The following is a 14489-nucleotide window of genomic DNA, read 5'->3' as shown; positions in this document are numbered from 1 at the left end:
TTGACACAGCCAATGAAATATTATTCATTAATGGCACAAATTTCATTACATTACAACAATACCAACTACAGGAAGTAAATAAAATAAATATTAGTGATAATCATTTGAACCAAAACGAAAAAAGAAAGTTACATGACCTATTACAGGAATGTCAAGATGTTTTCCAACCACCAGATTTGAAACTACCTTGTACTTCGCGAGTCAAAGCGACAATTAGAACAAAAGATGAATCACCAGTTTATAGTAAAACGTATCCCTATCCCCAAGCACTTAAAGGTGAAGTTAACAGGCAAATCGAAAAACTCCTAAATGATGGAATCATCAGACTTTCGAAATCCCCTTACAATGCACCAGTGTGGATTGTTTAAAAAAAACTGGATGCTGCCAATGAAAAAAAAAATATAGACTTGTCGTAGACTACAGAAAATTAAACATTCAAACAATAAGCGATAAATATCCTATTCTAGATCCATCTACTGTTTGAGCCCATCTAGGTTCAAATAAATATTTCACAAGTCTTGACTTAGCGTCAGGATTTCATCAAGTACCTATGTCGGAAAATGATATCAAAAAAACCGCATCCTCAGTAAACAACGGAAAATATGAATTCGTACGCATGCTTTTTGGTTTAAAAAATGCCCCTTCAATATTCCAACGCGTCATGGACGACACTTTAGGGGAACATATCGGAAAAATTTGTCACATATATATCGATGACGTAATCATTTTAAGCGAAACAGTTGAAGAACATCTGAAAAATTTAAAAATTGTTCTAGAGACTCTGAGAGCGGCTAATTTTAAAATACATCCGGACAAATCTGAATTTCTTAAAACTAAAGTTGAATTCCTTGGATTCATAGTCTCAAGTGAAGGACTTAAACCAAATATAAAAAAGGTTGAAGCCATAAAAAATTTCCCAGAACCACAAAACCTTAAAGAACTGAGAAGATTCTAAGGACTGTCAGGTTATTATAGCAGGTTTATTAAAAACAATGTACAACTGGCAAAACCCATCACAAAACTCCTAAAAGGGGAGGATGGCCATCGCCAAATTTCCAAACACGAATCAAAAAATTTTCCTATTGAATTTGACCAAGCCGCAAAAAACGCATTTCAAACCCTTAAAGACATAATATCTTCTAATGATGTTTTAGCTTTTCCAGATTTCGAGAAGCCATTCGAACTAACAACAGACGCTTCGGACAAAGCACTAGGAGCTGTGCTTTCACAAAAATTTCACGACGGTGAAAGACCGATAACCTTCATTTCTCGCACTCTTTCCAAAACACCGGAAAATTACGCAACCAACGAAAAAGAAATGCTTGCCATCGTTTGGGCATTACACACATTGAGAAACTTCATATACGGAGCTAAAATTAATATTCATACAGATCATCAACCATTGACATTTGCTTTATCTCCGCAGAATAACAACGCAAAACTGAAAAGATGGAAATCTTTCATGGAGAAACACGACTACCAATTATTCTACAAACCCGGAAGTTCAAACGTCGTAGCAGACGCACTTTCCCGTATACAACTATACTCACTAACCCCAACTCAGCACTCAGCTGACGAAGACGATCATTCGTATATACCTTCAACAGAAGCACCAATGAATGTATTCCACAACCAACTAGTATTTAAAATTGGAACTAATCCTTCCTACCATTTTATTACCCCTTTCACGAAATTCAAAAGACAAGTTTTCATTGAACCAACCTTTACTTCTGATTTTATCAAGGATGAACAGATGAACAAACAATGGGAATTATCCAAGAGGTTTATAAAAATCTCTATAATTCGAAACCAGTAAAAGCTAGATTTTCTCAAATACAAGTACAAGACCTATGCGATGAAGAAACACAAATTGAAGAAATAAAAAATATTCATAATTTTGCTCACAGAAATGCAAATGAAAACTCATCACAATTTATAAAAAAATTCTACTTTCCTGGAATGAGAAAAAGTATTCAAAACATTGTAAAAAATTGTGAAATATGTTAAACAGAAAAATACGAGAGAAAACCCCAACAATTTATACCAGTAAAAACACCAATACCGACATATCCTGGAGAGATTATCCTTATCGACATATATGCTTACAACGCAAATTTTTGATTTAACTCATCAATAGATAAATTTTCAAAAGACGTTAAAATACGACCGATAAAATCGAAATCCATCGCAGATGTAAAAGAAGTTTTACTACAACTCCCATATGACTCAAATCTCAAATAACCAGCTCAAATTGTAATAGACAACGAATGTATGTTTGTGTCAAACGTTATCGAACAATCATTACTGAATCTAGGAGTAAAAATATTAAAAACTCCAGTTAATCGTTCAGAAACGAATGGACAAATAGAACGTAGCCATTCGACTATAAGGGAAATCGCTAGATGCACAAAAAGACTCAATCCAGAGATGAGCATTATAACATAAGAACAACAAGCTGTTTATAAGTATAATCACAGCATACATTCATTCATAAAAGATACACCACGAAATGAGTAAATAAAAATAGCAAACGATCTGCTAGAGAGATCAAGAATAAGAGGAAAAACAAATGAAAGAATACTAGAGCTATTCAAAAAGAATGAAGAAAAAATCAAAACGAAAAAAATAAGGATTCCGTAGAAAACGAATATGCATTCGAAAAGAAAAAGACGAATAACAAACGCGATAGTCGATTTAACGCAGCAAAAGTAAAGGAGTATTATCCAACATATATTATCGATGCAAACAATCGAAAAATACATAAAGTAAACCTAGGAAATTAGTGAAAAAAAATTTTCAGTGAAAATTTGATCAGAATAAAAGCTAGCATGCTACAGGACACTTTTGCGAATATCAAACTATTTGTGAAAAGACAAAAACGATGGGACACAATAGGCAAAATTTGGAATTGGATCGCTGGAACTCCAGATGCTAACGACCTACATGTCATAAACTCCACAATGAACTCCCTGATAACAGAAAGCAACAAACAAATAATAATCAACCAAGGTTTCAATGACAGGGTGAAACAAATAACTGAGGTCGCTAACCAAGTCGTAAATATTGAAAACGAACGCAATGAGTCACACCAAGTGGAAATTCGAAAACTTATTCTACTTTCCAACATAAATATGCTACAAGAAAAATTGGATGTCATAGAAGACGCTATACTGTTAGCTAAACACGGGATTCCGCGCAGTAAGCTACTATCCCTTGAGGATCTGACCTCAATAGAACAGTTTCTTGAGAATAATAACATTAAATACAACACACCGGAAGAATTGCTAAGGCAATCAACTGCCCAAGTTGCGGTAAATGAATCACATATACTATACATGCTAAAATTCCCCAAACTATCTTCAAGAGAAGTGCCAACAACAAGAAGATGTTTATATATGTCCGGATATCGGCTTACAAAAACCCACAACATGCATTCAACAAATTGTGAAAAGAGAAGATTCACAATGTAACTACGAAAAGATTTACAGTCGAGGCTTCATAAAAAGAATCAAAGAAGACACAATACTAATCAACGACGTAATAGCAGAAATCGCATCAAACTGCAGCAAAATGAACCAAGTACTGAACGGTTCCTACGTCATACAATTCGAAAATTGTAACATTATCATAAATGGAGAAATTTATTCAAACAACAAAGTCACCATTCCTGGTAAACCATTCAAATCAACAGCAGGAATCAACATCGATAAGGGCGAAATTGAACATAAACCGCCTCTCCAACTCATACAAAAACTCACCATAGAACATAGAGAAAAACTACAAAGTATTAACTTGCAGAATGATTCTTTGAGATGGAAATTTAATGTATTCGGAGGAACATTTGCATTCATATGCCTATGCGCATTGATAATCTGTTTATTCTTCCACTTCAAGAAAACGACGATAAAAGTAAACATTACTCAAGCAAAACGACCCGAAACCTTCCTTAACAGACCAACTTCATTCCACGCAGCTACGAGACTTTGAGGGCAAAGTCATTTAAGAGGGGAGGAGTTAAGATGACAGCGGAGCACAATAAAAGCAACGCAGCAAAACGCGCCACCCAGCTTCGCAACATGAGAACCTGCAACGGAGCTAAATAAACAAACAAACAACCGAGCAGCGCGCGCAACATTATCTGCAATGCAGCATAATTCAGCACGGACCAACGCACCACCAACAATCCAAATCAAACCAAAGTAAGTTGATATTCAGACGCTAATCCGAACGGTATCTAACTCCGCCAGTCGATGGTAATAAAGTTAAAAGTTTTTCAAAAACACTTCTCCCGGACACCGTGCGTTAACTTATATCAGAAATCTCAGAAATCTCAAAAATATAAAACTCTCAAAATTCTCAGAAATCTCAGAACGCTCAAAAATTCAGAATTCTTAGAAATCTCAGAAATCTCTCAATTTTTAAAATGTCAGGAATCTCAAAAATCTCAGAAATATAAAAAATATCAAAATTCTAAGATAAATCAGAATTTTCAAAAATCTCTGAAACCTTCAGATCTCAGGATTTTCAACAATTTCAAAATTCTTAGAAATCTCAGATTTTTTAAAAATCTCAGAACTCTTAGAAATCTCAGAATTCTCAGAAATCTCAGAATTCTCAAAAATCTCAGTGTTGGAACATTGTTTTACTTTTTTGTAAATCCTCCGACAGTCGACTTGTCGGAGGAGCGGATTGCGGCACACAAAATATTGTTGTTGTGGTGATGGCAAGGGAACCAACTGCTCCTCAAAACACAATAAATAGGGGGCGAAAAGGCTTTTTGCGCTCTCTCCATTTTCAAAAGCGAATCAACCGGTAACTATTAGCTGCGACAAACAAAACTTATCCGAAATTAAATCCGCGAAAGAACATTGGTGCCGTGACCAGGATATTTACAACCCGAATACTCGCGATTTTTTCGATAAGTTTAGCATAATCCACGCGCGCGCATTTCGGTAGTTAGCTCGCATTTTAGTACACTACACTCGAGTACGCAACTTTCGCACCGTTTAACAAAATGCCTACTCAAACAATTTTGGCTTCACGAAGGACGATTTTGCTCACTACTTTGGTGCGACACGAACAGTTTTTACGGGAATTTGATCCCGAGCGAGACTCCAATGCCGTGGAAATACGACTTAATAAAGTCCAGCAGTTGGCAAACGATTTGGAGAACATTCAACAACAGCTGGAAGATGCATCAACCACTGTTGAAGAATCCGACTATAACGACGCGTTGAGGCAGGATTTCGAGCCACGCTTAATCTACGTGGAAGGCGAATTGAAAGCGAAAATGAAGGAAATTTCGCGTAATGAGGCCGCGCAGCAAAAGGCTGGCAACAGCTCCCTGAAGGGAATAAAATTGCCCACCATCACACTCCCGGAATTCAATGGTGACTACATGCAATGGTTGACCTTTAGGGACACTTTCGAGTGTCTTATACACGACAACGTAGATTTGCCCGCCATACAAAAATTTCACTACTTGCGTGCAGCGCTGAAGGGTGAAGCGGCGCAAGTTATCGAGGCGATTACAATCAGTGCGGCAAATTATGACCAAGCTTGGAAAATGGTCACTGCCAGATATTCCAATGAATATTTGCTAAAAAAACGTCACCTGCAGGCCATGTTTAGCATGAAGCCGATCAGACACGAAGGTGCGTTCACCCTTCATCAGCTGGTTGACGAATTTGAGCGCCACAAAAATACGCTTCACCACTTGGGTGAAGATACTGACGCTTGGAGCAGTATTTTGGAGCATTTATTGTGCACCAAGCTGCCAACAATCACGCTCCGTGATTGGGAAGAGCACGCTTCCAATGACGAAAATCCAAGCTACGAGAATCTTGTAATTTTCTTACAACGTCGAATGCGAGACTCGAAACATTGTTAGTAAACAAACCAGATACATCACTCGCGGAGCCTATCACACACACGCGACGTCCAAATTTACTGCGCGCTACGAGCTTTGCGACCGCCGATAGAGAACCTCACAGTTGCCCTGTATGCAATATGCCTCACGCCGTTACGCGATGCCAGCGATTCCTTGCTATGGATCCTGCACAACGATACCGAACAGCTTTAGACACACGAATTTGCCTAAATTGCTTGCGGGACAATCACCGAGTGCGTGATTGCTCCTCGCAATACAAGTGTCGACACTGCCATTTAGCGCACCACTCACTACTACACGCACAAGTTTCACACGGCACATTTCCCACTGCACCCACCACGCCAGCTGCGCGAAATGCTCCCGTAAATGCACCACACAGCACTAACGATCACATGGCGAATACACAAGCACACTACGTAGCAGCACACGCGAGCAAGCAAACGTACGATCACGTTTTTCTCCAAACTGCCGTAGTTCGGATAGTTGACGCGCACGGTGTCGCTCATCCTGCGCGAGCACTTTTAGATAATGCGTCTCAGCCTGATCTTATGAGCCGCCGGCTTGCTCATAGATTAGCGCTTAAATGCGATGCGATTAACATCGCACTTATCGGAGCGGGAAATTCGAACACCCCGGTGACAAAATCGGTGCGTGCCAATATTTCACCACGAACGAGCCCGTATGAGTTGAGCGCCGACTTTTTGATAGTAGACAACTTGATAGGGAATCTGCCAGCACATGACGTGAACGCGAATGATTGGCAAATACCCTCGAATTTTATGCTTGCTGACCCCCAGTTTCATAATTCGGCACCGCTAGATCTCATCCTCGGTGCCCGGCATTACCACGAATTCTTTCAAAGTGGGGCACAACATAAAATCTCGTCAGGGCTTCCCGTCCTCATCGAAAGTGTGTTCGGATGGGCCGTGAGCGGCTCAGCGTCGTATTTGAATCCTGCTGAGGAAAACTCGAATGCAACATCCATCGTTTGCATGAGCACTCTAGAGGAATCGCTCGAACGATTCTGGAATGTAGAAGAGTTGCAGGTTAGAGATTGCAATTCACCTGAAGAACAACTATGCGAAACACTTTTTAAAGAAACCACCCAACGCGACGATTCGGGTCGGTATATCGTCCGTTTACCTCGACAGCCTGACTTTAACGTGAAGTTCGGCCAGTCCAAGGCAACAGCATTGAGACGCTTCGAATTGCTGGAAAGGAGGCTGGAACGCGATCCACAACTAAAAGCGGACTATCATCAATTCATGAAGGAGTACTTGAATCTCGGTCCCATGTCGCCGATAAATGTTGGTCGGGAAGAGGAACAGGCCTACTATTTACCACATCATCCCGTTTTTAAATCATCCAGCTCAACAACGAAACTGAGAGTAGTGTTCGATGGATCTGCAAAAATGAATTCTGGTTATTCATTGAACGAGATATTATGCACCGGTCCTATCGTGCAAGACGATCTGCTGGACATAATCTTACGATTCCGTACTTACAAGGTTTCGCTTGTGGGTGACATAGCGAAAATGTATCGACAAATCTTGTTGCATCCTGATGATCGTCGATTGGTTTGAATCTTTTTCCGTTTTTCACCACAAGCCCCGATGCAGATTTTCGAACTCAACACCGTTACGTATGGACTTTCGCCTTCATCGTTCCTAGCTACGCACACCTTGCTTCAGCTCGCAGATGATGAAGGTGCTCACTATTCGAATGCACAAGCTGCCCTGAAACGAAACTTTTATGTAGATGATTTCATTGGTGGTGCCAATACAGTAGAAGATACTGTACGTCTTCGCCAGGAGCTATCGGATCTGCTTGCGAAAGGTGGATTCGAATTGCGCAAGTGGACATCAAATCATCTAGGTGTTCTCAGCGGTTTAAGTGCTGATCAGATCGGCACCCAGTCATCGTTGCAGTTCATTCCCAATGAAACGGTGAAAACACTCGGTATCTCCTGGCAACCAGAATCTGATGAGCTGTGTTTTGATTCGAACGTTTGTGTTGAATCAACATCCTCAACGAAGCGATCCATACTATCAGGCATCGCGAAGATGTATGATTCGCTTGGGCTGATTGCACCTGTATTGGTCCGTGCAAAGTTGCTAATGCAGGAATTATGGCTGCTAAAATCCGGCTGGGATGATCCCGTTCCCGAACAGATCTACAACAAATGGACAACGATTAGTGATGAATGGCAATCTCTAGCTACGTATAAAACTAATCGTCATGTTCTTTTACCTGATTCACAAGTAGAGCTCCACACGTTCACCGATGCCTCCGAAGCAGCCTACGGAGCCTGTATCTACGCGAGTTGTGAAAACGAGGAAGGAGAAATACGGATCAGCTTACTAGCATCGAAGTCCCTATTAGCACCTCTTAAACGCGTCACATTGCCGAGACTCGAACTCAACGCAGCTGTTTTGGGAGCCCATCTCCATCACCGGGTCTTGAAGGCGATGCAGATCGATTGCGTCGAGTCCTTCTTCTGGTCAGATTCAACTGTAACGCTGAAGTGGATAGCATCTCCACCCAATACGTGGAAAACATTCGTGGCAAACCGTGTTGCTGAAGTGCAGCGCTTTTCTCATCCGCGACAATGGCGACACGTTCCTGGTTCCAGCAATCCGGCCGACCTGGTCTCTCGCGGCATGTCGGCAGCGAATTTCATCAAAAGTCGACAGTGGCACTCCGGTCCGGATTGGCTAGCTTTTGCTTCATCGTCATGGCCCAGCTCAAAGCCTGATTCCATCGACGGAGTGGATCTAGAAATCCGGCAGGTGAGTGCAAATATCGCTTCCACGTCGACTCATCCATGGTTCGATATTTCATCGTCGTATTCCAGATTGGTGCGTATAATTGGGTACTGTGTACGTTTTACGCGTAGTACTCAACTGAAGGCGCGCACACAACCATCATTACACCACAACGTAGCACCACTAAGCATCACGCCAGAACACTTGGAAGCAGCTAAAACTGTGCTTTGCAGATTAGCACAGCAGGATGCCTTCGCTCACGAAATCAAGCACTTGACAAAGGGAGAAGCCTTATGGAAGCAGTCATCGATACGCAAGTTAAGCCCCTTCATCGACGAGACGGGCGTAATACGAGTGGGAGGACGATTAAAGCTCTCGCAGTTGCCGTACCAATCGAAACATCCCGTGGTGCTTCCTAAACAGCATAAGTTTACCCGTCTCATGGCTGAACATTACCACGAACAACTTATGCATGCTGGCGGAAGACTTCTACTATCCCAGATGAGAGAGCAGTATTGGCCACTAGACGGACGTCGACTGGTGAAAAGCATCGTGCTGAATTGCTTTCGCTGTATTCGCCAAGATCCCGCATTGGCACAGCAACCCATTGGTCAACTCCCATCATCACGCATTACACCGAGCCGGCCTTTCTCCATCACTGGAGTGGATTACGCCGGACCGTTCTACTTAAAGCCTGCGCATCGAAGGGCCGCAGCTACTAAGAGCTACCTGTGCATATTTGTTTGTTTCACCACGAAGGCTGTTCATCTTGAACTCGTGAGAGACCTCACAACTGCAGGATTCTTAGCCGCACTACGACGTTTTACTTCGCGCCGCGACCTACCGTCCCACATCCATTCCGACAACGGTAAAAATTTTGAAGGAGCCGAACGCGAGCTCAGGGAGCTTTTTCAGATGTTCGACGACGAGCAACAACGGAACGTCATTGTTGCTGATTGTGCGAATAAGGGCATCACGTGGCACTTCACTCCACCGAAAGCTCCAAACTTCGGTGGATTATGGGAAGCAGCAGTCAAAACCGCGAAAAGACATCTCTACCGGCACCTAGGCGGCACGAGGCTGTCTTACGAAGGCTACTGTACCGTGCTTCAACAAATAGAGGCAGCAATGAATTCCCGACCATTGTTACCACTATCCGATGATCCCGACGAACTAGCTGCACTAACACCGGCACACTTTCTAATCGGCACATCGATGCATGCTGTTCCTGAGCCGGACTACACTCACCTGAAATCGTGCACCCTGGATGATCTTCAGAAGTGGCAGCTGCTAGTGCAACGTTTTTGGAAACATTGGGCCACCGAATACCTACAAGAGATGCAGAAAAGTTACACACGGCCGGGCAGCAACAACAACAACATACTTACCGGCAGGTTGGTGATACTAATGGACGAATCTTTACCTACTACTCGTTGGCCTCTAGCACGCATCATACACACTCACCCCGGAGAGGATCAGATCGTGCGCGTGGTAACACTGAAAACCGCGAAGGGAATAATAAAGCGTCCGATCACGAAAATTTGCATCTTGCCGCTGCGCACCGACAACGAGGACAACACATGCTGATAGGATCACGGTTTTGACATCCGTCAAGGTGGGGGAGGATGTTGGAACATTGTTTTACTTTTTTGTAAATCCTCCGACAGTCGACTTGTCGGAGGAGCGGATTGCGGCACACAAAAGATTGTTGTTGTGGCGATGGCAAGGGAACCAACTGCTCCTCAAAACACAATAAATAGGGGGCGAAAAGGCTTTTTGCGCTCTCTCCATTTTCAAAAGCGAATCAACCGGTAACTATTAGCTGCGACAAACAAAACTTATCCGAAATTAAATCCGCGAAAGAACACTCAGAATTTTTCGATATCTTAGTTATCTTAGAAATTTCAGAAATCTCAGAAATCGTAGAAATATCAGAAAGCTTGAAAATCTCAGAAATTTCCGATGTCTCAGAATTTTAAAAAATTTCTGAATTATCAGAAATTTTTCAAATGTCAAGAATTTCAGTAATCTTAGAAATTTCAAAACTCACAGAATTCTCAGAAATCTAGGAATTTACAAAAATGTCAGAAATTTCAGAAATGTCAAAAATTTAAAAAATCCCAGAAATTTCAGAAATTTTAGAAATTTCAAATCCTCAGAATTTTAAGATAACTCAGAAATTTCAGAAATCTCCGAATTCTCAGAAATGAAAGAAAACTCAGAAATACAAGAAATCTCAGAAATCTCAGAAATATCTGAAATCTCAGAAATATCCGAATTTTAAAAATGTTAGAAATCTCTGATATGTCAGAATTTTCATTAATCTCAGAAATCTAAGAAATCTCAGAAATTTCAACAATCGCAGAATTCTCAGAAATTTTGGAAATCTCAGAAACCTCAAAAATCTCAGAAATTTAAAAAATCTCAGAATTCTCAGAAATTTAGGACTTTTAAAAAAACTCAGAATTCTAAGAAATCTCAGAAATCTAAGAAATCTCAGAAAGTTCAAAAATCTCAGAAATCTCAGAAATATAAGAATTTTCAAAAATTTCAGAATTCTTAGAAATCTCATAAATCTGAGAATTTAAAAAATGTCAGAATTTTCAGAAATCTCAGAATTTTTTAAAATCTCAGAAATCTCAGAAATGTCAGAAATTTCAAATATCTTGGAATTCTAAATAAATCTCAGAATTTTCAAAAATATCAGAACTTTAAAAATCTCATGAATTGCAGAAATCTCAGTAATTTCAAAAATCTCAGAATTCTTAGGAATGTCAGAATTCTTAGAAATCTCAGAAAGCTCAGAAAAATCAGAACTCTCAGAAATCTCAGAAATATCATAATTTTCAAAAATCTCAAAAATCTCAGAATTGTTAAAAGTCTTAAATTTCATATTTTTCTCAGGTTATTAAAAAATCTCAGAATCCTTAAAAATAACAGAATTTTCAGAATTGTCAGAAAACTCAGCTATTTCTAAAACCTCAGTGTTTAAAAAACGAGCGGCTTCTTTTGTCTTTTCAGTGTACTGAGCTTTTCTTTATTACCAAGCTCTTTAGATACAATAGAGAGAGAAAGAGCCAAAAAATTAGTCCGCTGTTCGCGCGCGCTTATATTGATTTTCCGATCTTTATCCCCTCGTTATAAGTTTTCGAATGAATCGATCGTTCCCTAACTGATCCCGGGGCAGGCTCATCCTGCCCTTTTCTGATCCTTTTTATCTATTCTATTCTTCGTCGTGCCTCCTAACTGACAGGGTGTTTCAAACCATATAAAGTTTCCAACACTCAGAAATTTCAAAAATTTCAGAATTCCTAGAAATCTCAGAATTTTTAGATATATAAGAAATCTCAGAAATATCAGAAATCGCAGAAATCTCAGAAATTTGCAGAAATCTCAGAAGACTCATAAATCTCAGAAATCTCATAAATTTTAAAAATATCATAATTCTCAGAAATTTTCTAAATCTTAGAAATTCACAAATTTCAGAATTCTCAGATATCTAAGAATTTTCAAGAATCTCAGAAATATCAGAAATCTCAGAAATTTCAAAAATCTCAGAAATCTTAGAAATTTTAGAAATCTCAGAAATATCAAAAATCGCAGAATTCTCAAATATCTCAGAATTTTCAAAATTATCAGAATTTTTAGATAACTCAGAAATCTCAGAAATTTCTGAAATTTCAGAATTTTCAAAAGTCTCAGAAATCTCAGAAAACTCAAATATCTCAACACGTTCAAAAATCTCAGAACTCTCCGAATTTTCAAAAACCTCAGAAATTTCAAAAATCTTAGAAACTACAAATTCCCATTGATATCAGATATCTCTTCTCGATCTCTCCGCAAGTGTCCCTGCGGCCTTGGTTCGATGGGCTCTCTGCAGACCGGGCATTCATACGAATGATGTCTCGACTGATGTCGAATCATTTTGCGTTGAATGCTCATCTACAGCGTATAACTCTGGCTCAGACAAAAGTATGTGGCTCCGGTAACGAATTCCACGATGTGGATCACCTTCTGTGGTCCTGCGTGGAGTTTGAAACCGCAAGACCCTCCTTGTTGAGCGCAGTCGAGAATGTCGGCAGACGAACGGGTACAGAAATTAGAGAAGTGTTGGCTACCAAGGACCTCCCCTACATGAGGATCATTTACCGATTCGCCAGAGACAACGGTCTTGTCCTATGATTCCACATCCCAAGTATCCTTCCAATCCTTATTCGTATTCCCCAATTCCTTTTTTGTTAAATGTTGTGTTGTCTATGTTTTAAGTGTATTTTTTGCAGTGCCACGGGTGATGCGATGACTGGGCAACAGCACTCGAGGGTGATTCCAACACTGCCGTAAAAGGGAGGCAGGCGTTGTTCAAAGTGCAGTGTTCTCCACTCCAGTCCAGTTTTGGCACATTGAATTTGACAGCGTTTGCGTCGGGTTCGGGGTGTTTGGCGGGCTCAGTCTCGGGAGTAGTGAAGTCGCTTTCGCTGCTGCGGGATAGAGCTTGTCGATCATCCTTTGATTGGACGTTGACTAGATTGAGCTTGGAATGTCATTGCTGGAGTGCACTGGAGAGCACTGTACGCAGACAAATAAATATTCGTGCTGTCTTAACATTGTTTATTTGTTCGTTACAGTCCAGACCATAGCAAAATGATCAACAATAGATCAGCCACAACACCACAATAGCCAGAATTCGGATGAAACCAACCACCATCATTACAATAGCCACCGCAATAGAACCGAACCATGATCCACGAATACATCATCATCATCATCATCATAATCATCATCATCAACATCATCATCACCATAACCGAGTATGCCCGGGATAAGGCAAAGAATAAGGAGGAAATGCCTTATTAAGATGATTATAAAATTTACTCAACACAAGCGGTGTTGACAATACGGTACTGGACCGTCATAATTAATTATAATAAATAAATTTTTATTTTCATTTGATTATAACGGTCCATTGCCGTATTGTCAACACCGTTGTGTTGAATAGATTTTCACATATTGATAAGGCATTTCCTCATTATACTTTGCCTTATCCCGGGCATACTCGGTTGTAGATGGTTGTGGTGATGGTGATGATGATGATGATGATGTAGTGGTGGATGTTGTGAGTTTTGATGGTCCGGGACTATTGCTGTGACTATTGTGATGATGGGGGCTGGTTGCATCCGAATTCCGGCTATAGTTGTGATGTGGCTGTTCTATTGTTAACATTTGATGTTTGGTCTTGACTGTAACAAACAAATAAACATTGTTAAGACAGCACGAAATTTTTATTTGTGTGCAACAGTGTTCTCCAGTGCAGTCCAGCCATGACATTTAAAGCTCATTCTAAACAACAGCAGCGAAAGCGACTTCACTACTCTCGAGACTGAGCTCGCCAAACACCCCGAACCCGACACCAACGCTGTCAAACTCAATGTGTCAAAACTAGATTGGAGTAGAAAACACTACACTTTGAACAACGCCTTCCTCCCTTTTACGGCAGCGTTGGAATAACCCTCGAAATCTCGAAATTCTCAGATATTTCAGATATCTCAGCAATCTCAGAAATCTCAGAAATCTAAGAATTTTCAAAATTCTTTGAAATCTCAGAAATCTCAGAAATTTCAAAAATTTCAGAATTTTAAGAAATCTCAGAATTTTTAAATATCTCTGAAATCTCAGAAATCTCAAAATTTTCAAAATCTCAGAATTATCAGTAAATCTCAGAATTTTGAAAAATCTCAGAATTTTAAAAATGTCAGGAATTGTAGAAATCTCTTTAATTTAAAAAATTACAGAATTCTCAGAAATCTCAGAATTTTCAAAAATCTCGGAATTCTGAA

At 40.1% G+C, this 14489-nt stretch overlaps 1 protein-coding gene across 1 annotated transcript; it reads left to right on the top strand.

Moving 5' to 3' along the window:
- Positions 1–5014: 5014 nt before the first annotated feature.
- Positions 5015–10242, top strand: LOC126567309 (uncharacterized). The gene is made up of 4 exons (XM_050223536.1): positions 5015–5845; positions 6688–6936; positions 7042–7387; positions 7499–10242. The coding sequence occupies exons 1-4, from the start codon at positions 5015–5017 to the stop codon at positions 10240–10242; spliced, it is 4170 nt and encodes a 1389-aa protein (XP_050079493.1).
- Positions 10243–14489: the final 4247 nt, after the last annotated feature.

Source organism: Anopheles maculipalpis, chromosome 2RL, assembly GCF_943734695.1.
Source record: "Anopheles maculipalpis chromosome 2RL, idAnoMacuDA_375_x, whole genome shotgun sequence".
Lineage (NCBI taxonomy): Eukaryota > Metazoa > Arthropoda > Insecta > Diptera > Culicidae > Anopheles > Anopheles maculipalpis.
This window is presented reverse-complemented; position numbering and strand designations above follow the sequence as displayed.